We start from the raw sequence: 27,966 nt of genomic DNA, 5'->3' as shown, positions 1-27,966 counted from the left end.
TGCTGGGTTCTCTTTTATTTGCCAGGTAAAGAACAGGTCACAACATCACAGGGAATAAGACTGACAGAAGGACAGATACACAGAGTGTCATGCTGTACTACATAGGGGGCAGGGGAGGGGACAGGCAAGGGTGAATTAAGTCTTGCTTTTTCAACTAACAGAATAAATAAATACAGTACACAGTGTTTTTGCCATGGGCTGGCACAAGCTCTAAGCACAAATGGTCACAAAACAGCTGGTTTGGAAAGCAGTCTGTACAGCCCACCAGCCTTGGAGTTGGGGTGGGGACCCAGGTCCCTGGACCATGCTCTGGGGGAGTGAGCAAGCAGGGAAAGGGAGACTCCGATAGGAGGGAGGGGCCAGGCTTGAGGCATTCCGCATTCTGCGAAGGGACAGTCAGAGCTTGAGCCTCTGGTCTCAGGCCCAGGTTGGCCCCGCAGGCCTGGGAGGGGCTCCAGCATGAGGTGTGGTGGGCCTGTACCCTCTGCCCACCAGAAGGGACGCTCAGTGCTGCTTACAAGTGTGCTCGGAGGAGATGCATGGTGCCGCTTACCAGTGTGCGTGATACACGAGCGTGCTCTGCTCTTGCTCTCCAGCCGCTTTCATACCCAAGGCTGGTGCCCTAAACTTGAGAGCCCTCCAAGGGCAGGACCACATGGACCTTTCCTGCCTTCTCTGGGTTTGTAGATTTGGGTCAATTGAATGGGACAAGTGTTAACAAACATCTGAGGGAAGCTGGGCTGCTCCTGAGTGGGCCTGCCTCCCGCCATGACAGAACATTGCCCCTTAGGAGGTCAGGGGAGGCTTCCTGGAGGAGGTGGTGATATCCAGGGCTGTTGGATTCCAAGGCCCAGTGACAATCACTCATACCCAGGAACTGACAAAAAGTGTCAGTCTAAAAGCAGCTAGGAAGCTTCCCATACCTTACCAGATGATTATTTATTTTTTTTTCAAAACAGAACTTCCTGGAGCTAATCCCAGAGGACAGTGGATGGGCCATTGGCCACAGAAGCCCTCCCAAACCAAAAACCTCCTCTATCCCTCCTGGAATCTGCCAACTTCCCACAGCGCTGCCAGTCTCTTCTCTGATGCTCCCATGGCTGGTGGATTCCCCTTCCAGATTCCAGACCCAGCAAGACACTTGAGGATTCAGAAACCCTCAGCTGCCTGTCTTGGTACTTGCCACATGTAGGTGAGGTCTTTAGCCTGGATTCCAGGCCCCTTAACCTCACCTCTCGTGAAGCCAGCCACCCCTTTCCTGTGGTCTGTGGAGTCTCATCTCTGCTGCTTTTTTCAAATGGTTCTCCTGGCCCAGACTACCATCCCCCTCACTTTTCTCCTGTCCGAAGCCTTCTCCATCTGCCCCAGCCGAGGCTGACCCCCTCAAGGGTGATAGACATTGACTTCTTCGCAAACCAATCCTCCAGGAAACCAACAGAACCCCTCTCTTCCCACTGAGTGAGGAGACAAGCCTTAAGAATCTTTACCCTGGTTTTCAGATCGTTTTTAAGCAGGGGTTGGAGTGTTCAATGGTGAGCCAAGAGTTGGGGAGCATGACCCAGAATTTGTCCAAGCCACCCTTCCCACTGCCCAGAGCCCCTGAGATCATGCAAAGGTATGAAAATGGGGTGATCCCAGAGACTGGCACTGGAACTCAAGAAAATCAGGATCAAATCCAGATTGTCTGAACTAGAGGGAATCCATTATACTTATGGGGAAACTAAGGCAGTGTCTACAGAGAGGCTTTTACGTACAACACTCCTTGCTCCACAGCAAGGCTACAGTAATTTTCTAATTCATACATTGTGCTTTTGAGAACCTTCTGTCATTGTCAATTGAACTAAAAACTTCGGTCCTGCAAGGTTGTGCACAGAATGCAGAAAGTAGAGCTGGCTAGGACCTTACAGCCATCTAACCCAGACAGGGAAACAGACCCAGAGAGGCTACAGGCTTGCCCAAGGTCACACAACTTTTTTTTTTTTTTTTTTTTAGATGGATTCTCACGTTGTTGCCCAGGCTAGAGTGCAGTGGCATGATCTCGGCTCACTGCAACCTACACCTCCCTGGTTCCAGCAATCCTCCCTCTTCAGCCTCCTGAATAGCTAGGATTATGGGCACATGCCACCACACCTGGCTAATTTTTATATTATTAGTAGAGATGGGGTATCACCACGTTGGCCAGGTTGGTCTTGAACTCCTGATTTCAGGTGATCTGCCTGCCTCGGTCTCCCAAAGTGCTGGGATTATAGGCATGAGCCACTGCCCCCGGTCAGTCACACAGCTTTGAAAGGCAGTTTGCTGATCTGGGTTTCCTGGCTATAAACAGGAACACACTTTTCCATGCCAGTGACTAGTTGGAGAGAAGCCCTTACCTCCATAACTGGCTCTAGGGCAGGAAGCCCACAGAAGCCTAAGCCTATGTGTTGCTGTATGCTTTGCACACACTGTGCACAGGAGCAGAGTTCAACCTTCATTCCTGGTCACCCACACACCTGCCATGGACAGTACCTGCTGGATGTGGAGGCTGGGCTTATGGGAGAGGAGCACCAGCCCTGGTGTCTCTGAGAGCACCTCTTCCCCTGCTGCCACACTCCAACTAGGGAAGTCTCTCCAAATTTAGCTCTAGAGCCCTGCGGTCAGTCCTGGATGAACACTGACACTAGGCCTCTGTCTTTGGAGGTTTTACAGGCAGGAATGCTGGCCATTCTACTGCCTGCCCAGCCTGACTACTGCCTCCTCAATCTTGGGAATGAGGACCTCAACACTGAGAAGAGGGAAGAGAAAGTAATTCATGACACCTTCTAGATGCCAGCCTGGGTGAGGGTGGGAGTAGGAGCCAGTGCCACCTCCCACCTGCAGCTCCAGATCCCCAGGGTCTCCAGCTAGGGGCTTGTTGCTTCTATTGGGCATGGAAAAGAACAGCTGCCTAGAGAGGGTGTGGATGCAGGGAGGAGAATGGCAGGCAGGGCAGAAGGGAGGGAAGAGGAGTGGAACGAGAAGTAGCAAAATTACTAAAACCCAAAACCAGCCACAGCCCTGAACAAAACATAGCTTAAGAATTGACAACACCAACACAGCCAGCACTAAAGGAAGAAACCAAGGGCACGGGGAGAAACAGGGAGAAAGATCAAGGGTGGAGAATACAGAGGCTGGGTGGAGATGAGGGCAGGGACCTGGACAGAGACCGGAAGAGGGAGATCAAGGGAAGAAGGAAGGAGAGAGAAGCAGAAAGAGAAGGGATGGCTAGAGTGAGCCACAGAGGCTGCAGGGCAGGGGTGGGAGGGAAGAAGAGATGGGGGCAGGGCAGGGGGCCTGGGGCAGGCAGGTGCCTGAAAATATAGCTTTATATATTTATATTTATATCTCACATTCCACACATAGACTCACTAGGGTGGCAGAAGGGGAGGGAGGAAAGGGAGGAGGCACTATTGAGATGGGGATCTAGCCAGGGAGAGCCTCTCACTTCCCGGAGGAAAGCTTGGGGCACCCCAGCCTCTCACCTCCTCCCCATTCAGCCTCCAGGGGGTCCGGGCAGGGCCATGCAGAGGGTGTGTAGGTGTGGGCTTCACTTCGGGCTGGGTATGGGGAAGTGGGGCAGGGAATAGGACACCAGGCCCTAGGATCCCTGGGCTCATGAAGTTAACTCCTTGAGAGCCACCTGGGGATAACCACGGGGCGAGGAGGGGACACCCAAGACCCCTGGCTGGGTTGGAGGCCAGACAGTCAGTTGGGCAGTGTGTCGAGTCCCAGGGAGGCTGCATGCTGCTTAGCCCGGAGCCGCAGGTTCTCGATGCTTGTGGTTTTACTGTTCAGGGCAGCTGTTGCAGGAGCCAGGCCCGCTGGGGGTGCAGGCAGCAGTGGGGACCCCCACACACCCTGGTGGGCAGCAGCGGCTGCTGACAGGGACTGGTAGTAGGACTGGCAGTGCAGTGAGCCCAGCGGGGCCATGTTGACACCCAGGTAGGGCACAGCGGCAGCAGCCGCCGCGGCAGCAGCAGGGGCGGGACCCCCCACTTCGAAGGATGAGTAGTGCACCAGGTTATTGGTGGCCGCCATGTGCTGACGGAATTGCTCCTGCAGACGGAAGAGGCTCAGAGGGGACGAGGAGTAGGAGTGGGAGGGTCCCAGGAGGCCACCCCCTGGGGCCGCAGGAGGGAGGGTCAGGCTGCCTGGGGAATCTGCAAGCAGAGAACCCAAGAATAAAGCACTCAGGACAAGAGCATTTGTCTGCCAGGTGAAGTGCGCTCAGCCTTCTCACCCCCTCGGCGCTACAGACAAGACAGGCTTCGGCTGAAACCACATCCATCCCATCCCAGCCAGGGCATCCCCTGAAGCAAGGCTCAGAATCCTAGGAGAAAGGGACCCAGGCTTCCTGGGAAAGCCCCGGGGGCCCTGCCAAGGCCCCCATGTCTGTCTCTTTTTCTTTTCAAGGGTTGTAACCTCCCCTGCCGCTCCCCTGCCCAGTGCTCCCATTCCCTCCCTCCAACCTTCAGCTCACAGCCTGGTCCCCTCCCTGCTGGGCTTAGGGTTTGTGTCTGAGATATGCCTCATGCCAGAGCTCTGTTTCTTCAGAAATGTGCTCGGAATCTCTGCTGCATGTGGAAATCTCTAATACCAATGCAGTATTTGCCCAGTATGCACCAGGACATCCAACTGGTTGTTAAAATATTGGAATACTGGCTGGGTGTGGTGGCTCATGCCTGTAATGCCAGCACTTTGGGAGGCCGAGGCGGGCAGATCACCTGAGGTCAGGAGTTTGAGACCATCCTGGCTAACACAGTGAAACCCCGTCTCTACTAAAAATACAAAAATTATCCAGGCGTGGTGGCACACACCTGTAGTCCCAGCTACTCTGGAGGCTGAGGCAGGAGATTCGCTTGAGCCAAGGAGGTGGAGGTTGCAGGGAGCCAATATGGTGCCACTGCACTCCAGCCTGAGCAACAGAGCGAGACTCTGCCTCAGAAAAAGAAACTGGAATACTTCCAAATGGTTGATAAATAATTTTTGCCCTGAGCTCTGGCAGTATCCTTCCCCTGCTACTCAGCCCATCCCTCAGAACCCCCTGGACCTTCCCACAACTCAGCAACTAAAGGGTGAAGACCTGGCCCAAGCCTGCTGTGGCCAGTCCATTCTGATGGGCCATGCCCCTGAGGGGCAGTTGATTACTCCCTCCCTACCTCTGACCCGCTTCACACGCTCAGGTCCCCCAGGCCCCAGCTCTCCCATGGCACCCCTCAGACCTCACCTGCCTTGGGGCTGCCCCTCTTGCAGCCCAGCCCCTTGCTCTCAGCCCCAGGGCTCTTCTCAGCTTTGAGGTCCTCAGCCCCTGCCCGAGGATCCTCCTCACGGTCCGGCTGATCCTCGGGAGCTGATTCACTGGCCGACTGCTCAGACAGACTCAGGTGAAGCTCAGCAGGGGGGTCACCGCCAGGCAGACGTGGGGGCTGGTCAGTGTCCAGCTGGGTATCTGGAGTGGGGGCCTCGGTCTTGCCTTCCCCGTGGGAGCCCTCAGCCTCCTTCTGCTTCTGGAGCTGTTCCTTCTGCAGGCTGCGCTGCTTCTTCCGGAACTTGGCCCGGCGGTTCTTGAACCACACCTGGAGACAGGAAAGGAGCAGTCCGAGGTGGGCAAGAAAGAAGTGGAGTTGGCGTGGAGCAGGGTGCTCCAGGAGAAGAGGTACATGATCACATTGCCCCCACCCCTCTAGGGAACACACACCTTCTGTCCCTTCCCAAACTGCCCTCCTATCACCGAAGGCTTTGATGGAGAGATCAGTTGCACCTTGGCACAGGGGTGACATGCTGGCTCCTGGACAAGGCCAGACTGATGGGCTGGTGTTTGTCTGCAAGGCCTAGTCAGGAGAGTTGGGCCCTACCTGCACCCGGGCTTCGGGCAGGTTGGTGCACATGGCCAGCCTCTCACGCATCACCACATCTGGGTAGTGAGTCTTCTGGAAGGTCTTTTCCAGGGCCTCCAGCTGCTGAGCCGTGAATGCCGTGCGGCTGCGACGTTGTTTGCGGTGCTGGGAACCATAACGGGCCTCCAAGATGATGTCTTGAAATGTACAGCCGTTGGAGGGCAAGGAGAGGGGGCCCATTTAATTACGGGAAATAGTTTTGAATCTTATCCTGCTCTGACCCACTGTGGATACCCAGGCTGCTGCCAGAGCTGGCCCTAGTCCCTTGCCCTTAGAAATCACCCATCTCCATATGGCTGTGGGCTTTCAAGTTCTCTCCACCCCATTATGCAGCATCAGTACCACAGAGGTCTAACTCAACTCCACAAATGGCTGTCAGGCATACGATTGGGGTGGGGGGGGGTCTTTGTTATTCGGCATTGGGGGTGGGTAAGTGGGTATTGCCCTAAGATGGATACTGTGAGTATATTTTGAGACTCCATGACGCTAATAATCTGTAAGTCTATATCACAAGAGTCCTAAGACCCTACAGCCCTTAGATTCTGAATACTAAGACATCTTTAGCATTGGAGTACTGGTCTCGGCCCATGAGAAGCCAGGCTGGGCTGGTACCCATCTCAACGTCTAGTTAAGGGAGGACTGACTAAGCAAATGGAATTCACTAGCACTCCATCCTCTGTTCTCTACACGTAAACCACCTCATCCCGGCTGGCCTAGAGTCTCTGATGGCAGGGCCTGAGGCTCCTGCTCTTCTGTTTCATGAACAGAGAGCCTGGCTGGGGGAAGAACGAAGAGGGGAGGGTGGGGGCAGCAGGGCTCAGGTCTCAGGTAAGGCTTGTTGTACTCCGTCTTTATCCTGTGGCTGCCTCCCCAAGGACAGAAGGACAAAGAGACCAGGTTCTAACCACTGCAGGCTTGGAGGGGAGACAGGACTATGGACTGTTGATTCCATGGTACCATCTACATGTCTGGTAATATGATAACACCCAGGATAGGTACCTGCCTGGGGCTGGGGTCTAGCCTCCATCCTGGGGTCTAGCCTTTAGCCCTTTTGCTTGAATAGCCCCTGGAGAATAGACAGTAACCTCTGTCCTCACTGCCTCCAATCATGTCATAATTGGATCCTGCCCTGTCTGTGCTGAAGGGAACTCGAGTCATCTCAGCCTCTGCATTGGGCTGCCAGAGTCCTTCCCCTGCGCTCCAGGGAATGGGACGTCATCCACAACACCCTAAATAGGAAGAGGCAGCCAGGCACAAGCCAGATCACGGCTGTAATCCCAGCACTTTAGGAGGCCAAGGCAGGTGGCTCACCTGAGGTCAGGAGTTCGAGACCAGCCCAGCCAACATGGCAAAATCCCATCTCTACTAAAAATACAAAAGATTAGCTGGGTGTGGTGGCAGGCACCTGTAATCTCAGCTACTAGGGATGCTGAGGCAGGAGAATCCCTTGAACTCAGGAGGTAGAGGTTGCAGTGAGCTGAGATCACACCACTGCACTCCATCCGGCCTGGGTGACAGAGCAAAACTCCATCTCAAAAAAAAAAAGATCAGGTGTGGAGGCTCACACCTGCAATCCCAGCACTTTGGGAGGCCGGTACATCCCCTGAGGTCAGCAGTTTGAGACCAGCCTGGCCAACATGGTGAAACCCCATCTCTACTAAAAATACAATAATTAGCCAGGCGTGGTGGCACATGCCTGTAATCCCAGCTAGTCGGGAGGCTGAGGCAGGACAGTCACTTGAACCCGGGTGGCAGAGGTTGCAGTGAGCCGAGATGGCACCATTGCACTCCAGCCTGGGCAACAAGAGGGAAACTCCATCTAAAAAAAAAATAGGAAGAGGCAACTTGGTATCCAGGAAGCCCCAGACTTTGAGATGCTTCTCCATCTTAAAAAAGAATCTCTGAACCCCTCACAGACTGACCTTAATCCTGGGCCTGACTCAGCCCTGAGCTCTTGTCGGTCATCCTGGGGCAGGCGAAGACATGGGGACTGCTCTGTCAGCCCTACTCTGGTTGCGGGGAGGAGCAACAGCTCAGCATCCTACTGCTGGCTCCAGGGACTGCAGGGGTGGAGTCAGGGTAGGTGTCACAAGGAAGCCAGATTCTTTTGTTTTTTGTTTTCTTTTCTTTTTTTGTTCTTTCTTTTTATTTTATTTTATTTTCTGAAGCCAGACTCTTTAAACCTTGGGCAGAGCCTCTGCTAGAAGGCAAGGCTTCCATACAAAGGCTCACCTGGAGTTCATGTTCTTCCTTCTTAAGAATTAGCTGGGGGTGGGCTGAACACCCCAGTTCCTCTGCCCCCACCGGCGGACATGAGCCCCTGTCCCTGACTCCTCTCTGTGCTCTGGTCCTCGGGTCCTGGAATACTGTCAGGAGCTGATGTCACCACCAGGTTGGGCACAGGACTGTATCCAACATCCCCACACTAGAAACTCATGCCTCCACATTGCTCCAGGGAAACTTTTACCCACTGAGTTCTGCCCAGAGGCCTGGCGGAGTCTAAAGGAGTGAGACTGGCCATGCTCTCCTTGCCAGGCCAGTGCCGCTACCCATGTGGAGTCTTCAGATCCCTTCCCATTCTGTGCCTTTCCTTATGTTGGCCCCCTACTCCTTGCCATGCCTTTTTGAGGCCTGGTTCCTGCCCCTATGGCCTTCAGAAAGCTGACTACCCCAGCTGATCCTGTTGCTCTGAGCGGCCCCAGCATTTGACCCTGGACATCCTCCTGTTGTGCCCTCTTATGGGTCATGGGCACCTGTTCTCCCTAGGAGTTCCCTGAAGTTATCTGAGGCCTGCCTGGCACAGGGCTGGGCCCATGTGGGTTTACCAGCTGCTCAAGTCTCTGCTGAATACTTTGAATATGTTATCACAGATCACCTCCCAACCACCCTAGGGGATAGGCATGGCCGTTGTCTCCTTTTTATAAAAAGAGAAACTGAGGCTCAGAGAAGAGAGCTGAGTGGGAAAGCCCCGAGCTGACTTCAAGTCTGGGACTCCAAAGCTCATATTTTTAGCCATGTTATTTTCCAACCCCACCCAGCCCAGATTTAGCCTCTCTGAGCCTCCATTTCCTTGTTCATAAAATGGAAATACCTCTCTACATGGGGATTGGATCATTTGATACACACAGAAAGAGAGACCCCCACAGTGCCTAACCCACAGTTGGTGTCAAAACACAGAAGCCGTTATTTACAATTCCCTGTGCCTGAACTCTCCTTGCCTGGGCACTCCGGGCCTCTTCCAGCTACTTCCCAGCCGGAATACTCTGGGCCCTCCTACCCCATTTCTTCATCTGTGAGATAAGTCGAATGCATGCCTCCCTCATGGGCTTGTTATGAGAATTTGAAGGCATAGGGCAGCTCCAGAGCCTTGGACAGTGTTGGCAAACAAAAGACGCTCTGGATATACACACATCTTACCACACAGAGATGAATTGACATCTCTCTGTGTGGTAAGTGACCTGAGTCTTTTGGAGCTGCCTGGAAGAAGCTTGCCCAGTGCTCCCTCTCCTGTTTGCCTTCCAGAACCTCCACCCCCAATCCCCACAGTCCCGTCTCTGTGGTCCAGTCCCCAGGGCCCTTACCAGCCAGGCGCTCAGCCAATGTAAGCGCATGCACCGAAGGCCGGTAGTCAGGGGCATGCTGGGCCTGCTGGGCTGCCTGCTGGTGCAGGTTGTACATGGCACTCAGTGAGTTCATGGCATGCAGCGAGTAGCCATTCACCCCGTAGTGCTGCATGGCGGCATCCGCCTACAGATGGAAGAGGGAAAGAGACATGAGGCAGGGCTTTCAGACTCTGCCCTCAGGGGGACCCACCCCCAGTCCAGACTGGATGCCCACCTTCTTTTCTTCTTTATCTTTTTTGAGATGGAGTTTTTGCTTTTGTGGCCCAATCTGGAATGCAATGGCACAATCTCAGCTCACCGTAACCTCCGCCTCCCAGGTTTAAGAGATTCTCGTGTCTCAGCCTCCCAAGTAGCTGGGATTACAGGCATGTACTACTATGCCCAGCTAATTATTGTATTTTTAGTAAAGACGGGTTTCTCCATGTTGGTCAGGCTGGTCTCGAACTCCCAACCTCAGGTGATTCGCCCACCTCATCCTCCCAAAGTGCTGGGATTACAGACATGAACCACCCCGCCCGGCTGATGCCCACCTTCTGATGGGGCAGAAGCTCTCTCTATCAGAAAGGAGGCTGTCTTGTCCATGGCTTACCATGTGAGGGCTCTTGCATTCACTCCTTCATTCACCCACTCATTCATTGATTCACTCAGCAGGGCCAGTGTGGGCTCTGGGCCAGAACCTCAGGACAGGCTAAAACCTCAACTCCACCACTCAGGAGATTTGTGGCTTTGGGCATGTCACTTCACTTCTCTGACCCACAGTTTCTCTATCTGCAACATGGGGTTAATATCAGTACCTGTCTCATAGGGTTACTGCAAGGATTAACAGAAGCTTTTACAAAGGACTGGATCATATTATATACAGTACTCAAAAGTATTAGTCGTTGTGATTTACAAATTCATTTGCTGCTTTATGCAATCATCTCTTCATTCAATTATTCGGGCACTTACTCATTTTTACCTTCATTGATTCACTCACACACTTATTATTTATTCAACCAATACCCATTGAGGGCCACTTGGAGCCAAGCCCAGAGCTAGATTCTCCACTGAGGCATTTGCTTTGAAATGTGATAAACCCTAATGTCCTTCACAAACGTAAGAATACCGTTGTTATGACTGTCGTATGCTCCCTGCCATTACCTCCCATTATTCTCACTGTATCTCCAAGAAGCAAGCCAACCAAGAATGATGAGCCCCACTTGCAGCTGAGTCTACTGAGGCTTAGAGAAAGAACAGCGTCAAGCTGAGGCCACACAGCCAGTCCAGGGTCTGCCCCACTCCACATTCCTGCAGTCTTATTCTTTCATGGCCAACTGTCCCAAAGAAATCTTCCATTCCTCAGAGAAGACGTCCATCCTTCTGAGACAGCTCCACCGTCAGCAGGAGGCTGCCAAGGTCCCATCCGGACCCTCACCCACCCTGCAGCAGTGTGAAATGTCATTTTTGGAACTGATTCCACATCTGGAATCTCCCCAAAACACAACAGTGTTTCTTATTTCCCAAGTGTGGGAGGTGAAAAGAAAAGGTGGGGCAATGGTAGGTCCATTTGATAAAAGGAAGACATATGCAGGTATCTCAGCTCCTCACTGAAATAGATGCGGGCTATACAGAATCACGCACAGCTGCAGGCAAGCACACGCACGTTCCATGCACAAATACACGTAGGCAGACATTCTTGGCAAGGCATTCATAGAGCTGGCCTATTCACAGACACAAAATGTTATTTCCCCACCATTCCACACACAGACATGCTCACAGATATCTATTCATGCAGCAGAGACATCTACACACAAACATTACACTCACACACATCCATTTCTATATGACACATATTCATCCAACATATATTTATTAAGCACCCACTTACTAAGTAGCAAAGTCCCTAGCTTCATGGAATTTAAATTCCTAGATGTGGGGGGATGTATAACAATGAATAAAAATATACATACTAATGTCAGACAGGAATACAGTCTCTGAAGAAAAATAAGGCAGGGGAGGAGGATGACAAGAGGGAAAGGAGAAATTGTTGTAGAACATGTAGTCAGGAAAGGGTTCTCTGACATTTGAGCAGAAACTTGAAGCAAGGCACGTGGAGCTCTCAGGGAGACTTTCTAGGCAGAAGGAACAGCAAGGACAGAGGCCTTGGGGCATGGACAGGCTGTGACTGTAGAGCAGCAAGAAAACAAGGGTGGATGGAGCACAGAGGGAGGGAGCAGGCGAAGGAGGTGAGGTTGGAGAGAGAGAGGCCACTAGCCAGAGGGCTCCACCGCCCATTGTAATCCTATGGCTCAATGGAAATCCCATCTGGATTTTATCCTGAGTGTGATGGGATGCCCCTGGAGGGTCTTGAGGGGAGTAACATAATATGATCTGGGTTTTTTGCTTTGTTCTGTTTTTTTTCTGAGAGAAGGTCTTGCTGTATCTCCCAGGCTGAAGTGCAGTGGTACAAACTTGGCTCTCCACAGCCTCAATCTCTGGTACTCAAGCAATCCTCCTACCTCAGCCTCCCGGGTATGCTGGGACTACAGGCGTGCACCATCATGCCAGGATAGTTTTTTAAATTTTTCTATAGAGACATGGTCTCACTATGTTTCCCAGGTTGGTCTCAAATTCCTGGGCTCAAGCAATCCTCCTGCCTTGGCCTCCCAAAGTCCTGGGATTACAGGCGTGAGCCACCACACCTGGCCTATGATTTATTTTTAAAAGCTCAATTTGGCTGCTATACAGAGAATAAACTGCAGAGTTGCAAGAAGAAAAGCAGAGAGAGCAGGCCACTAGGACACCGCAGAAGTCCAGGCTGCTGACCATGCTGCCTTCACTAGAGTGGAGGAGGTGACAAAAAATGGTCAGATTCTGGTAGTTTGAAGGTAGAATCAGCATGATTGCTGATAGCTTAGTTACAAGATGTGAGAAAAAGAGGCCAAAAAAAAAAAAAAATAGGATAACTCAAGTTTCCATCCTGAGCAGCTGAGTAAAGATGGGTCCTTTCCTGAATGAAGAGCACTGAGTTGGAGAAGCAGATCTGGGGAGGGAGAGAATGGAAATCAAGGTTTGGAGGGACATGGCAAGAGTGACTGACATGAATTCAACTTCCGGGTAAGCATGTTGAATTGGCTGTTGGATGTGGGAGTCTGGAGCTGAGGGCTAGATTTACAGATTCTGAGTCAGCACTAACACACTAGCTTCCTCCAACGGCATTCACTTACAGAAGCCTTCTCCACACACCAGAACCATAACCTCAAGGCAGAAAGCTAAGAGAAAAGAGTGATAGACGACGGGGCGCGGTGGCTCACACCTGTAATCCCAGCACTTTGGGAGGCCGAGGCAGGTGGATCATAAGGTCAGGAGTTTGACACCAGCCTGGCCAACATAGTGAAACCCCATCTCTACTAAAAATACAAAAATCAGCCAGGTGTGGTAGTAGTGCCTGTAATCCCAGCTACTCAGGAGGCTGAGGCAGGAGAATTGCCTGAACCCAGGAGACGGAGGTTGCGGTGAGCCAAGATCTCGCCATTGCACTACAGCCTGGGCAACAAGAATGAAACTCTGTCTCAAAAATAAATAAATAAATAAAGAGAAAAGAGTGATAGACATGGTGAGATGAAGAATTTACCCCTCAATATAACAGAATATATCCATAAACAAAGCTAAAAGGCAAACAACAAATTTGGAAAAGTATCTGTTATATACTGTATATGCCATAGAGGAATTCATAAAAAATAAATAACACAAATCAAATAAAAGGGAATATCCATAATATACAAAGAACTCTTATTTGGGAATAAAAAAATAAAGCTGGGTGCACTGGCACACACCTGTAGACCCAGCCATTCAGGATGATAAAGTGGGGGGATCACTTGAGCCCAGGAGTTTGAATTCAGCCTGGGCAACATAGCAAGACCACATCTCTAAATAAATAAATAAAAAGATGGTTACCTTAGTGAAAGATAGGCTAAGTAAATGAAGAAACAACTCATTAATAAAGAAATACAAATAGCCAACCGACATGACAAAAAGCTCAGCCTTATTTATAAACAAAGAAAGAAAAAGGCTGGGCGCTGTGACTTAGGCCTGTAATCCCAGCACTTTGGGTGGCTGAGGTGGGCAGATCATTTGAGGTTAGGAGTTCGAGACCAGCCTGGCCAGCATGGTGAAACACCACCTCTACTAATAAATACAAAAATTAGCCAGGTGTGGTGGCCCATGCCTGTAATCCCAGCTATTCGGAAGGCTGAGGCAGAAAAATCACTTGAATCCGGGAGGCGGGGGTTGCAATGAGCCGAGATCACACTACTGCACTACAGCCTGGGCAACAGTGAGACTGTGTCTCAAAAACAAAAATAATAAGATCATTATTTACCAATCAGATTAGCAAATATAAAGAAAAATTATTACACAGGGTTATCTAGAGGAGTGGGAAATGGTTCTTCTCCTACCTTGACGGCAGAAGAGCTATTTACTCCTTACATCAAAAGCCTTTAGAGAGTACATCATCTTTGACCCAACAATTCCATTTCTAGAAATGTACCCTTCAAGTATGCAGAGATATGATGGGAATATTTATCACAGCACTGCCTGCGATGGCAAACAATTGAAAACCTAACTATCCATCGAGAGAGGATTAGTTTAGCAAGTGAGCGGACAGGTAGGCCCACAGTGGAATACGGCACTGCAATTTAAAACGATGTGTATCTGTATGTGCTGATGTTCACAATATACTGTTGAGTGGGAAAAATAGGCAACAAAACAATATGCATGATGTGATCCCATTTTTGTAATGCATGTATAAATATGCATAGAAAAAAGTCTGGAAGGTGATACCGTTAAATGTTAACAGAGGTTATCTCTGGGAGATAGCAGATGGGATTACAGGTGATTTTCACATTTATATTATTTCTTTCTTTCTTTTTTGGTGGGAGTAGGGGCTGGGAGGAGGTATCCACGTCTTTTGCTGGATATGAGGATGAAACCAGGCTCCAGAGTGTGTCAGAAGCTCCAGGTGAGGAAGGGGGAACGGAGTTTAGAAGTCATTTCATCCATTCCAACTCCTGCTATTGGAATGCCTCTCCCCCACCAAACTCAGGGGCTTTGTTGCTTTAAAATTCACTGCTGTTGATGTGGTAAGCGACATTTTAATTGACTTAATTATCGCTGATCTCACAGTTTTTGATGCACAACGCAGCTTTATTAACTGAAGCCAGAGAGATGCCTCTCTGGGCCCCACAATTGCCCCATCCCCGTGGCCCTCTGAGGGTCTCTGAGATCTTCCCAGCCTGGCCTGATGCCTTCCCCCTCCCCAGCACCAAGCACTACCAGACTACCTGCCACTCCTTCTCATCTCCATGTCTTTACTCTTGCTGGGCTCTCTACCTGATTCACCATCTCTCTTCTTTCCCTTCCCCCGACAAACTCTTCCCTCTCCATAAGACCTAGCTGAACTGATCCCTCTTCAGAAACGGGGCCTTCCTCTGCTCTCCTCTGACAGGGAATCTCTCCCCGCTCAAGGCTCAGATAAGATCTGTATGCACCGATCATAGAAATGACGATGACCGCAATGGTGACAACAACAATACTAGCTATCATGTCCTGAACACACTGTGCCGGACACCACACTCAACACCTTCGGTGGATTTTCTTCATTCTAGTGCCTGCAGCACAGTGCTGTGATGACACTTCTACCTCCCTGACTAGACCAGACTGAGCTCCGTGAGGGCAGAAATTATCTCATGCATTTCGGGACACCCACCCCACCCCCAGATCACAGGGCCTAATGCAGAAGCAGGGCTAGGAAATAAGGATTAGATGATGAATTAATGATCACAACTGTGTATTAAATGCCTCTGTTACATCAGACGTCTCCATCAATTCTCCCAACACTGTAGGAGGTAGAAAATGTTATCCCTATCTTCCAGATTCAGAAATGGAAGGTGAGAAAGATTGGATAATTTGCTAAAGGCCATGCAGTTAGAAAGTGGTGGAACAGGTGTCAACAGTGAAGTTCTTCCCACTAGCTAGTGTTTCCTAGCCCCAGTCACACAGGATCTTACCCCAGCATATTCCATTCCCTGATTTCTTTTTTCTTTTCTTTCCTTTTTTTTTTTTTTGAGACGGAGTCTTGCTCTGTCGCCCAGGCTGGAATGCAATGGCGCAATCTCCGCCTCCCGGGTTCAAACGATTCTCCTGAGATTACAGGCGTGAGCCACCGCACCTGGCCTCATTCTCTGATTTCTATCATCTCTTAATTGGTCCAAGACAATAGGAGGACAGCAAGAAAAAGCATATTCTGCTGGCTGAGGTGGCTCATGCCTGTAATCTCAGCACTTTGGGAGACCGAGGCGGGCACATCAAGAGGTCAGGAGTTTGAGACCAGCCTGACCAATATGGTGAAACCCCATCTCTGCTAAAAATTCAAAAATTAGCCAAGCATGGTGGTGCATGCCTGTAGTCCCAACTACTTGGGAGGCTGAGTTAGGAGAATTGCTTGAACCTGGGAGGCGGAGGTTGCAGTGAGCTGAGATCGCGCCACGGCACTCCAGTCTGGGGGACAGAACGAGACGTGGTCTCAAAAAAAAAAAAAAAGAAAAGAAAAAACACATTCCCTCTGGCATGCATGCTCGTGTGCACATTGTGTGCATGTGTGTGTGCTGTGAAATGAAGCCGTATGTAAGCCCAAATCTTCCCTGCTAAGCTTTTCTCCCTCCAGCCTCATACTCCTCTGCCTCACTACAGCTGGATCTCAAGGCCCCTGCTCTTCTCTGAGGCCACAGAGGGACCCTTGTCGGTGGATGCTACTTACCAACCAAGCTGCTCACATGCAGTCCCACACAGCCACAGGTCTGTGGCTCACCTCAGTGTCCATGTGTGGCCATGTGTGTACACAACCCAACTGGGATCCGCCACATGACTGTATGTGCCTGTCTTTTGTTTATGTGTGTATCTGGCTATTTTATGTGTCTCAGTGGGTGTGCATGCCTGTGAGCCCATGTGTACAAACAATGTATCTCTGAGTGTGTGACCAGGTAAATGTACACTAACTGGTACCCTGGAAAGTCATGTGGCCCCCATCCCCTGCTGCTAGGTCAGTGCACTGTGGCTCTTCCACCCCTGAACAGGATGTGAGAGAGGACAAGAGAAAAATACAAAGAGAGAAAAAAAAGCAAGGAGATAAATCAACACAGCAAATAAATAATTTGTCTTAGCCATTGTTTCTGCAACACCTAGCACAGAGCCTGGTACACAGTTGGTGCTTAGGAAACAGTAACTTCGAATGAGTGGGAAGGAATTTTAGACCAAGGGATTGTGAGGGAGACAGGACCAACACAGCCCAGGATGGTCCACGGGAGGAAAGGGAGACCCGGAGTCCCAGCCCATGACCTCCTCTGTCCCAGGACTGTAGGCCTCGTGGGGGCGACTCCTGCCTAGTGGGCCCTTTCCCAGCAGTAGGGGCAGCCAGGACCTGCAATACGGTGGTCCTCAGCCAGGCCCAGCCGCAGGAGCCCCTTCCACATCCAGTTCTGAATCCTGGTGGCCCCTATAGGGAGGCCCCCCAGGCTGGAACCTACAAGGCCTGCAGGAGCCTCTAAACAGAGGCCCCACACTCCTGGCCCCAGACTGGGCCCTGCGTGGGCTCAGCCCACTGCACACTCCAAACAGAATCAATTATATATTTAAAAGGTGCCGCCCCGCAATTCCTGGCAAGCCAGGAGAGCCATCCATCATGGCGCGGCCGCGTTTCACAAGCTGTCGAATTGTGCTTACATTGGTTAAAAGAATCTTTATATTTCATTAAGCAAGCAGATCGGCGGATCTCCCGCCACAGGCGCCATATAGATGGCTTTAATTTTCCAAATCTGCAAATGCATCCGTTATGTCCCCGCGTCGCTGCTGGCTGCGGCCTAATGCCCAGCCAATCGAAGAATCAAGCAGAATTTTATTAGAGGGCATTTTTTATAAATTAACGGCAGCAGTACCATGAAAATGCATGCAAGACGTCTTTGATTAAAAGGAAAATGGACCCTTCCTTGGGTCACACTCGGCTCAGCCACCCCGCAGGCCAACCCCGCCACTCTTTGCCTCTCCCTTTCCTTCTCTGAACTTTTAATTCTCCCTCAGTTACTTCTCATTCCCATTCACAGTGGAAACATGGCAAAACAACTTTATTTAGAGGAAAAGAAAGAGAAGCAGAAGAGGAAGAAACCAACATTCTCTGAGAGTCTCACCCCGCTGTCTATTCCAGGCACGGTGAGGCACGTCATCTCATTGACATCACCACCAGCCACCTCTCTTTGGCCATCTACTGCGAGCCAAGACTTGTTTCACTCATTCCAGGTGTATCACCTAATAAACTTCCACAGAACCCTTCCAGGTAGGTATAATTATCCCCAGCATATGAATGAGAAAACTGAGACTCAGGGAGACAACGTCTCCTGCCCAAGGTTTCACAGCTAGTAAGTGGTGGAGGCGGGATGGGAACCCAGGTCTCTGAGTCTCTGAGAGCTACCTGGTATTTATTTTCACAGTGTGACCAAGAGATAGGCCCTGGTGAGACTAGCCCTGAGTGTCAATGGCAGAGGGAGGGATGGAGAGTAGCCTGTTGCCATGGACTTTCTTCCCTGAGAAATGCTGCTGCCTTTATCTCTGGAAGTTCTCCAGTGACCCTCTGAGGGGAGAGGCCGCTGCAACTGTCCCTCCTGCTTCGCAGCTTGGAGTCCAAAAGGACTTTTACTCTCTCAGGTAGAAGATCATGAATACATGAACCCAGGAGCAGCAGGCCTGGGCTTCTGCCCCAACTCCAGGCTGCCCTGTGACCTTAGCTAGGGTCCTACCATCTCTGAGCTCATGAAAGAGACCTTGTCATGAAAAGTGTGTAACCCAGGGCTGGCCAGCCACATGTGAGGGAGGCGGAAGAGGAGGGACTCGTTCATGTGTATGCATGTGTGTGTGCACGAGTGTGTGGGTGTTGTGGGGCAGGCTGAGCAAGATGACCTAGAAGCCTTCCAACTCTGAGCCTTTGCAGCCAAGATTTTAAGGGAAGCTCTGTCCCTGGCACATGCCAGATACTCAGCGTCAGCACCTCATTAATGTCTTACCCCAAGTCTATGGGGGAAGCACTATGATTATCTCCACATTGCAGATGAGGAGTTGAGGCTCAAGGAAGGTGAGTCCCCTTGGCTGGCCTGCTTGGGAATGGGGAAGTACCCCTGTTTCCACATTTGTCCTTAGTTCAGGTTGCCAGGAATCTGCAGTGGGAACATAGGACGTAAGGGCTATGAAGATCCCGGTCCTACCCTGGCCAAGGACCCTGCAGGCATACGGTTTGGGAGCAAACTTGACATGAGGACAACCCCAGCTATTACTCTCAGATGCTGCTTATTCTACAGGGGCTCCTCCAAGAGCCCCAGATCATTCATGGGTCACGCTGAACCCTCCACGCTCCCCAAATCTCCTGTCAGTATCAGGCACTCAAAGGTGCAGAAAGCCAGGGATCAGCCTCTTCCTCCTCCTGGCAGGGGCCAGATTCTTCCCAGCCAGGGATCCCCACCAGAGGGTGGGGTGGGCCAGGCCTCCTTTGAAACAAACAGACCCATCTCTCAGACCAGTTCTACCAGATACCTTCAAAGCCATATTTCTTAAAAGGCATATCCAAATTTGTCATCTCCCCTTCCTTCCTCCTTCTTCCTTCCTACCCTCCCCCCTCCAGTGAGCCAGGGCCCTCCAAAGCTACCAGGTGGCTGCCTCCCACTCCGGGAATGTTGTCTCTCCACCAGCATGACCTGGAGAACTCCAGACTTCTCACACTAAGCTTGGACACCCCTTTCTCCAGGGAGCCTCTCCTGCCAACCCCATCTTACTGATTCAGAAATGGAAGGTGAGAAAGATTGGATAATTTGCTATAATCATCCAGTTTTATCACTGGTTGGGTCCAGAAGTCACTGACTGGGTCTGGTGACTTCTTTAAATTCCTATCCTTACCAAACTGTAGTTGCCTGTTTGCCTACCTTTTGCCAAGTTTTATAATAAATAACTATTATTACCAGCTATCCTCATAGAGACCTGACTGGCAGCATCTCATTTAATCTTCAAAACAACCTCATAATCCCCATTTGACTGCTAAGGAAGCTGAGACCCAGAGAGGTAAAGTCACTTATCCAAAGCTACCCAGCTAAGCAGCTTAGCCAGGATGGAATCCCGGGAGTCTAACTCTAAAATGTGAACTCAGTGCCCACTAGAGCTCTTACCCTTGACTGGGGGCAGGGTTTGGTTCCCCAGCTAGTACTCAGTACTCAGTTCCCAGAGCAAGAACCCGGAGGCCCGAGTCCTTGCCTTTCACCATTCAGACATTCATTCCACCAAGAAAGATGGAGCCACTGCTTGTTGAGCGATGGACTTTGGGAGTAGTGTCATGAATTCCAGCTCAAGGGGCTCAGATTCTAGGGGAATTGCAGATGGTCACATGACCAGCTCTGGGAGATGAGAGAAGGCCAGCAGAGCCCAGAAATGAGTGAGCCAAGGTCCAAAGTTTCCTCCTCACCCTGCCTGCTCTGCCCTGCCCCAGCAGGGAAAATCCAGTGTCCTCATCAGAAGCCAAGCCACCTTCGGCCACAGCTGTGGCCCTGACCTTGTCACAGACTAAGCTCTAACCCTATCCTACATGAGCCCTGGCCACTGCCCTCACCTTGGCCATGTTCCCTCCCCCTGCCAGGGACATAGACATCTTGACCCTCACGTCGCCACCGTTAACCCCACATTGCTTGATCCTTATGGGAAGAGGATGAGCTGTAGAGGTCAAAGAATCTGCTCATCCTCCTTTCGTCTCCGCTGAGGGCTCCCAAACTGAGCCTGGAGTTGGAGCCATGCGTGGCAGGCAGGTGGACTTAGAAGTACGTGGCTTTGCAAGGGTCAGGTTAGAAGGGGTGCTGGACATCATAAGGGGCACACAGAGCTCATAAATTTCTCAAAGGAGATTCTCACCTCCCCTCTTGGCTCAGGAATGAGGACCCAGTGATTACAAGAAGAACCCACCTGGAGAGCTCCAGGGTCCCGGTGGGTCTCAGGGCCGACCACCGGCCATCGGCCCTTTGAAGGAGTCGGGGGGCTCTTAGTTCCTACACAAACTGTTATCCATTAACATCCAATTATCCCTTGGTCCGAGTCATTAATTATAAATCAACCGCTAATTGGAGTAATTAGCCCCCCGCAGGCTAATGGGCCGAGACTGAGGGAGGCCCCTCTGCCTACAGTCCTCCAGCTTCCCGAGGTCCTTAATGTTGAGGGTGCAGAGAAATCAGGCGGCTGGAGGTAATTTTTTTTTTTTTAAGGTGGCAAAATGCAGCCAGGGAAGGAAAATAGGATGGGAGAAGCCACTTTTTTTGTTGCTTTTTCTCGAATCTGGTCCAGCTTCAGCACTTGAGAGCAGGCAGGTAGTGGAGGAGGCCGAAGGACCTGACTGCAAGTCTTGAGAGTAGAGTTGTCTGGGTAATTGCTTGATTCTCTGCTTCCTTTCTGGCAGAGATCCAGCTAGCGCACTGGAGATCAAGGAGACTTGGACAGAGCTAAGATGCAGCAGGGCATAGGTTAGGACCTCAGGATGTTCCGGGCCTCTCCATGGTGCAGAAGTGGTGGCCCTGCCTGCTGGGTTAGCCCTGGCCCGAAGTCCCTCAGGGATGACCAGGTCTGCTCTTGGCCATCTAGATCCAAGCAGGGGCTGGGAAACGGACTTCAGAGTCCGCTGTGGAGAAGAGCTGTTCCAAGCCCAAGTTAGGGCCTCCAAATGGCTGGAGGAACTCGGAGGAGGCTCTGTTCTTCGGGCACAGAAAGCACGGTTCCTGCTCTGCACACTGACAGCTCTGCACACTGACAGATGTACAGCGCATTGGGGATGCAAACACACCCTGAAGATAGAGCCGTGGATGGTGGAGGGGGCTGTGAAATCCAGTCGGCTCCACTGGCCTCGGGCACATTGAAGTAATGTCCACAGTGGCAGTAGACTGGCAGGAAGGAGTGACACCGTTCGGGGAAATGTGCTCCCTCCTGCCGCTCTCCTATCCAGGGAATTCCCTTTTGCCGGCGAAAACCTGGCTAAAGTCCGAACAACAGCTGGGGCCAGAGCCACCAGAGCTCTGGTCTGTGCAAACTGGGATCTGTGGTCCGTGCAAACTGGGAGGTCCACCCATCAGGCAACACTGGGGCCGAGTCAAATAAGCTCGGAAGAACAGACAAGTGACCAAATAGAGAGGCCACTGAATCTGATAAGGGACAGCCCGGCTCTGTGCCCTTCTCACAGAAGGGGAAACTGAGACTCACTCAAGGGCAGACAGAAGAGGCACTCAACACAGGATGAATGTGCAGACCAGAACACATGCCCCGCCTGAAGCTCACCCACCCACCCCAGCTCCCCCGCCACACTCATTCGGTAATGGGCTTTGGCGGGCAGCAGTGGCGTCGCCCGGGGCCTTGATTAGATATTTATTGCTGTCATTTACATGGGCACCGCGGGGCGGCCGAGCGAGTCTGTGGGGAAGGGGTGGAATTGAGGGCAAAATGGGAAGGCAGGGGTGGGGGAGGTGAAGACTGGCTCCTCAAGGACTTAGGACCGGCCAGGAGACTAAGCTTCAAGGCCCGGAGAGAGTGGCGGGAATAGGGAGCGCAGAGGCCAAGCAAAAATGTAGACGCACCCTGCCTGGGGCTGCGTGGGGCTTCTGCGCAAAGCAGGGCCTTGACGCTTGGGACTGTTGCCCTAGCGGGTATCTGCGTTTGTTGGCATGTCTGTCTGTGTGAGGTTAGCCTGTGAGTACGGAACTGTGTCTATCAGAGGGGTTTTGTGTGGTTTAGTGGATCTGCCTGTGCATCTTCTTGTGTGACTTCTCAAAGTGAGTCTGAGTGTGATACCCATAGCCCGGGTGACTCTAACCCAGGAGTCCCGTTCTGTGTGCCTGTCAGCCTCTATATGTGTGTCTGTGTACGACCGCCAATTTAGACAGCTGGCAAATATGTGTGCACACACAGCATTCATTCAGACACAGGGGGGACTGCGCCTCTGGATCTGGTTCTCCCCTTCCCTCAAAAACCGCCGGCAATGTCCCTATGCTCCAGTCACACCAGATGGGTTGCTCCTCAGAAGGCCCCTGGCCTCCGGGAGGCTGACACTAAGGGATATGGTGGACTCCTCATTCCAGGCTGTATGCTCCCAGAGCGCCCAGGCCCAGGAGGGGATGGAAACTTTATTTCCTGCTCAAAATCAGCAGTGTGTGCATGGGTGTGTGCCCGCAGTGTGTCAAGTGCAAGTTATGTTTAAGAATGGAGAAGCAGCTCATATTTCCCAAACACATAGGATTGTGCATGTGAAAGTGGCCAGGACAGGGGTGCAGGGATCCTGCAGACACTCACCCGATGCCCGTGAAGCTGACCCATAAGCCCGCTATCCGGCAGAGACCTTCCAGAGGCACGAGTCCTTGCCTTTCATCATAGCCTTTCGCCTGGGGCGGGTTTCCACTCCTCTGTACCTCTGCCCTTCTGTTCTGCATTCCGTTCAGGGTCTGGGCTGCCAAATTCCCACCTCCTTGCAGGAGTTGGTGCCCCCAAGGTCTGCAGGGGTGGGGTATGGTGTTTACCCCCCTCCTGAGTAGCAATGCCCTGCTTCTTTTCCCAAGAGTGTGTCTACCCCAGCCATAGAGGAGAGAGCTTTGAGCCAATTATCCAGATAATTTGCTCTCACTAGGCAGCAAATTCGATTTTTTTTGAACATCTAGACATATACATAAACACAGCTGGTTTGCAGAAAGGGGAGGTAGGAACTAAATTCATTGGTCCTTAGGCCAAAGTGCCTTTCCGCTTGAGGGGAGGACAAGGGATGAAGGTAAGTGAAACACAAATCCCCGAAAAATTGAAAACGACCCCCACTACGCCCACCTAAAACTAACAGGCCACAAAACTTCCTAGAAAGGGTTCAGACAGAGCTGACCCGCCTGCAGCGCAAAGGAGCCCCGGCACTAGAGAGAGGAAAGGACTCTGGTCGTCCTGCCATCGCCACAGCCAGCTGGGAACTTGCACAATTTCCTCGGATGTGGAGCACACAACCCCTGCGGTGCCGACAGCCCCTTCCTCCGAGGCCCATCGAGTCAATAAAGCCCTCCTCTTTCCCCAATGTCGTCAAACCGGAGCTGCTCTTAGAAAACCAGCAACGGCCTGGCCTGCCGCGGCCTCGGAGAACTTTTGTCAAACGAAAAAGACTTTCTGGGGCCTGGGATTGAAGTATCGGAGGTGCCCCAGGCTCCGAGGGTTCTCCGCTTTGGGGAATTGCAAGCTTGGAAAGAGGGTGAAAAGGCCTCGGAGCTCATCCTCCTTGTTTCCCCATTCTGGGACTCCTTCCTGCCCCAAATCACAAGCCTAAGGAGCCCACTGCCTCCCAAACTGAGTGTGGCTGGAATCCAGGAAAAGTCGGGACCCCAGATTTGGTGCGAATTTGGGGAAAAGGAGGTTTCTCTCAAGCTTCTTAAGTGCACTACCAGTGCCACCGAAGCCTCTGCACAGGTTCCGGGAATTTGTGACCGTCAGAAAGTTCAGCCGGTGGTGCCTGGAACCCTGCATAGTCTATTAGGGCCCCTGGCCTGTCGTCGTCCACGACCGAGTTACGGCCAGGCCATCCGGTGTGGGAAGTCCAGAGAGGAAAGACTCTGGCCATCTCCCCAACGCTTTGACCGCTCCCCTAGAAGCGCCCCGAGAGCCGCTCCGGTGACTGCCCCCAGCCTGCCGTTCCCCACCGGCGCTCACCTGATCCACGCCGGCTGAGGCCTCGGGAGGTAAAACGAATTCCAGGGAACCAGGGCCACTGCGCCCCAAACACCCACCTGGAGGACCCTAGCCCGAGACCACGTCTACGAGAGCAGAGGCTGGCTGAGCGCCGAACCGACCTCAATTGGAAAATTTGTGCAGAATCGCAATCAAGAAAAAAAAGGCGCACTTGGTGGCAGCTGAGTTTGAACAGGATCCGCGCAGTCGAGACCAGAGCCAGATCCCGGGCAATGCCCGGGGCACTGCGGGGTTTGCGTGGACCAGGAAGCTGGGGAGGTGTGGGCGGCCTCTGCGCTTTGCGGGCTGGGAACTGGGCTGCCGGCCGCGCCCCCTCCCCAGCCTCCACCCCAGGCTTCGCGACTCCCCGGGCCACATCTGCTCAGCATTACGCCGGCCACCTCCCTCTCCATGCCGCCCCCTTCCAAACTAAGAAGGATTTGTCTCCGCTTAATATCCAAACCTCTTTTGTATTTTTTTTTTTTCAGGGGCGAAGTAATATCTTCCAAATGAGGCAAAACCATGACGGATCCGAGGCGTTCTCCGCGGATGCCTGCGTCTCCGCGGGCCAAGGCCTGCATCTCCGCCTCGGCGCGTCTCTGCCCAAGGCTCGCCCTTGGCTCTCTCTGCCTCGGAATTTCGAGTTCTGCGCTCTTTCTGTTTTCCTAGATTGCTCACTTTCTGCCTCCGTTTTCAGCCCCGGGTATCGCTTCCTCTGTCTCACCATGGGTCTCTCTGTCCCCGACTCTCCGTCTTTCTGGAGTCCCTCCGCTTCTTCTGTCCCTGCGCCTTCTGTCTGTCCCCAAGTCCCTGACTCCCTGCAAACTTTCTGATCTGCCCAGTGGGTCCGGGACTACAGGACACCAAGAGGGAAGGCTGTCCCCGGGGTCTCACGGCCCGCGTCCTCCCCGCAGCTACAGTCCCGCGCCCTTCCCAGCTCGGCCCGCCAGCCCCGCCCGCTCGTACCTGGTCAACCCGGCCCGCGCTGCCGCCGCCGCCGCCGCCGCTGCCATCTACGCGCGCCAGGGCCGGGGCTGGAGTTTTAAACTGCGTTTCCCGGGCGCCCGGCGCGGGCCCAGACGCTTCCTAATGGCCCTGGTGGCTGCCAATCACGCGTCGCTCCCGCCCTGCCCCGCCCCGCTGGTGCCGCAGCTCCAGGCCAAGGTGGCCCGGGCCCGACAGTCGGTGGATCTGAGCGCCGGGCCCGCGTCCGTCACCTCTCCCGAATCTCTGCTCCTCGATCTCTGGCTCCCGGTCCTGGGATCTCTGCCTCTCTTGGGTCCGCGGAAGCCGCAGGCCGATCCCTGGGGTGTTGAAAGGTCTTGAGAAACCTCCCTCTCCCCTGTCCCAACCCGATGCTTAGCACCTGGGGTCTGTAGAGGTGGCCTGGGGACGCCCCGACGGACTTCCGGCCTCACTGCCCCTTCAAGGTTGGTCTGGAGCTGCGCGCACACATAGGCACGCACACACACCCCTCCCCATCAGTTCCACACCACCTGCAACACTGCCACCCCCGCGCCACCACGCAGCGCCACAGCCCGCACTCTGAACTCGCCGCCCACACACCCCGCGGGTGCGCTGGTTGGCGCTCCTAGCAGCCGCTCACCTGTCTGGCAGCTGGATGTCGGCCTCTGGGCCGAGAGGCTGCGGGCTTGAATTCACGGCTTCACACACAGCACAGGCACCTGTCGCCGGAACTGGGGGGACAAACACACTCCGAGACCGGCTCACATTGGGAAAATCCTGGGCCCGAGGTTGTCCTGCTCTTACCAGCGCTCTGCTTCCTCCAGGCGGGAACTCGCTCACAGGAAGAGGACGTTCTGGGGCCGGCTCTCAACCAGGCAGAGGCTCGGCTTCCCAAAAGGTGTGTGTCTAAGCTGTGTGCCAGGAGGCAGGTGTATGCTACGCCCACACTGCCAGTGGATGCAGGGGTGGCAAGTTGCTGTATAGAGGCTCTGGGAGGCTCTGTAGATGTGGCTGTGTGGAGATGGCTGGAGAGGTCTTGGCCAAGTGTGTGGAGGCTGTGGGGTGGGTGGGGAAGGGACCCTGTGCAACCAGCCTTTGGCCTCAGTGGCTGCAACTGTGACTCACATGTTGAGTGTGCCCTTGTGACTGGTGCTCCCATGACCACGAATCCAAGTGCAGCTGTGGGGTTTCTTATGGTGTTGAGTCCTTTGTGTGTGTGTAGCAAGTCCTTGTGCAATTTTCAGCTCAAACGTAGTTGCAAATCCAGGTGGCTGCGCACAGGGTGGCCACTCAATCTTGGGACCTAAGCAGCAGGACCCTGGTTCTGGCAGTCCCCCTGGTCTATAAGTGAAGCTCTCCGGTCTAGCTCCTGGGAGCTGGGCTGCTTGCTTAGTGGATCAGGCACTGAGAGGAGCTGATGCTGGCTAGCCAATACTGCCAGTAGATTTTAGGGCCCCAGCCTGGGTTGAGGGCATCAGGAATTTTGGCCTGGGTGGGGCAGAAAGGGCCACAGTCAGATTTGAGGTTTGGGGTCAATCTTCAGTCAGAGTTAGGGGCTTGATGACTGAGGGGGGGTGGGGGGAGCAGTGGGCCTCAGAAGAGAGAGGAGGGGAGAGGAGGGGGCGGTAAGAGGATTAGGCCGCTTAGACCCTTCTCTCCCACCAGGATCCCCCACCCCCACCCCAAAGCTCCAGAAAAGATTTCTTCTGCCAAAGCAAAACCGTTTAGGCTCGATTTAAAGGGACAAGAAAGGCGGAGGCGGGGGCTTTAAATAACCTTTTAATTTCTCTTCAGGGATCCTGGCCCTGTTCGAGAGGGAGTTGAGAGGAGGGGAGGGAAGGGCAGGGCAACCAAGGCTGCCTCTTTGGCTTAGATGATCGGGACTGCCAGTAGCGCTCCAAATCAGCCAGGGAGATGGTGGGAAGGACACTGCGCCCCCACCTGGCTGACCTCCACACATAATCAGGCACACAGATGATTCTGGAGAAAACTGCAATCCCCTGCACACACATACCATCATTCAGTCACACACACAGACAGGGGCACGGGTGCACATGTGGAAGGGTCACATATGGAGAAACAAAAGAGGGGGCACCAAAATCCCTCCCCGCCATCCCTAATGGTGGAGCGAGGAAGGCTTGCTCAGGTAGGCCTTGTCCCCTCTGCCCCCATTCCCAACTGGGTCTCCCCTTCCAGTAGGAGGGGGCATCATCTTTCTTTGCCCAGGGACTCAACTCCAACTTACCTCCTCCCTAGGTCCCCACCTCAGACAGCACAGGAGCTGAAGGGCAGGCTGGAGGAATGATGACCTCAACTCAGCCTGGCCTGAGTGCACCAGACCTGCCGGAGCTGGGGGAAGGCGGCTTGAGAACCGCACAAGCACTGTTGGTTGGCTGAGGACTACTGAGGCAGTGGGGCATGCGGCTCAGCCAGGCACTCGCTCTGGAAGGAAGTCATCTACCACACAGATTCTAAGTCCAGCTGGGAAACCCTTGCTTGCCTCTTATCCCAGGCTACCGAGGCTCCCACCTGTGCCAGCTGTCCCCATCCCGGAGGTCTGAGGTGGTGTGCGGCTGGGTGGGCAGTATGCCCTGAGCCTCGTAATACAGCCAGTCTTCCACAAACTCAGATCCCCGGATACCTGGAGAAGCCCACACTAACAGGCCAGATCCACT

At 52.9% G+C, this 27,966-nt stretch overlaps 1 protein-coding gene and 1 long non-coding RNA gene across 2 annotated transcripts; one reads left to right on the top strand and one right to left on the bottom strand.

The window, feature by feature from the left end:
• DMBX1 (diencephalon/mesencephalon homeobox 1) lies at positions 1-25,394 on the bottom strand. The gene is made up of 5 exons (XM_017541030.2): positions 25,292-25,394; positions 9,497-9,662; positions 5,874-6,052; positions 5,246-5,594; positions 1-4,178 (listed from the first exon to the last, which is right to left on the bottom strand). Exons 2-5 carry the CDS (start codon positions 9,648-9,650, stop codon positions 3,724-3,726), a joined length of 1,137 nt encoding a protein of 378 aa, XP_017396519.1. The 5' UTR covers positions 9,651-9,662; positions 25,292-25,394; the 3' UTR covers positions 1-3,723.
• LOC119473031 lies at positions 25,391-27,966 on the top strand. Its single transcript, XR_005202202.1, has 3 exons — positions 25,391-25,755; positions 26,116-26,189; positions 27,548-27,966. It is a non-coding gene; the product is annotated as an uncharacterized LOC119473031 (long non-coding RNA).

Source organism: Cebus imitator, unplaced genomic scaffold (assembly GCF_001604975.1).
Source record: "Cebus imitator isolate Cc_AM_T3 unplaced genomic scaffold, Cebus_imitator-1.0 Scaffold129, whole genome shotgun sequence".
Taxonomy (NCBI): domain Eukaryota; kingdom Metazoa; phylum Chordata; class Mammalia; order Primates; family Cebidae; genus Cebus; species Cebus imitator.
This window is presented reverse-complemented; position numbering and strand designations above follow the sequence as displayed.

Coding starts and splice junctions, on each gene's coding strand:
- DMBX1 (XM_017541030.2), bottom strand. CDS start 9,650: ATGCAGCACTACGGGGTGAATGGCTACTCGCTGCATGCCATGAACTCA. Junction 6,053..9,496: donor ATTGGCTGAGCGCCTGGCTG/GTAAGGGCCCTG, acceptor GTACATTTCAAG/ACATCATCTTGGAGGCCCGT. Junction 4,179..5,245: donor GAGGGGCAGCCCCAAGGCAG/GTGAGGTCTGAG, acceptor CTCTGCTTGCAG/ATTCCCCAGGCAGCCTGACC.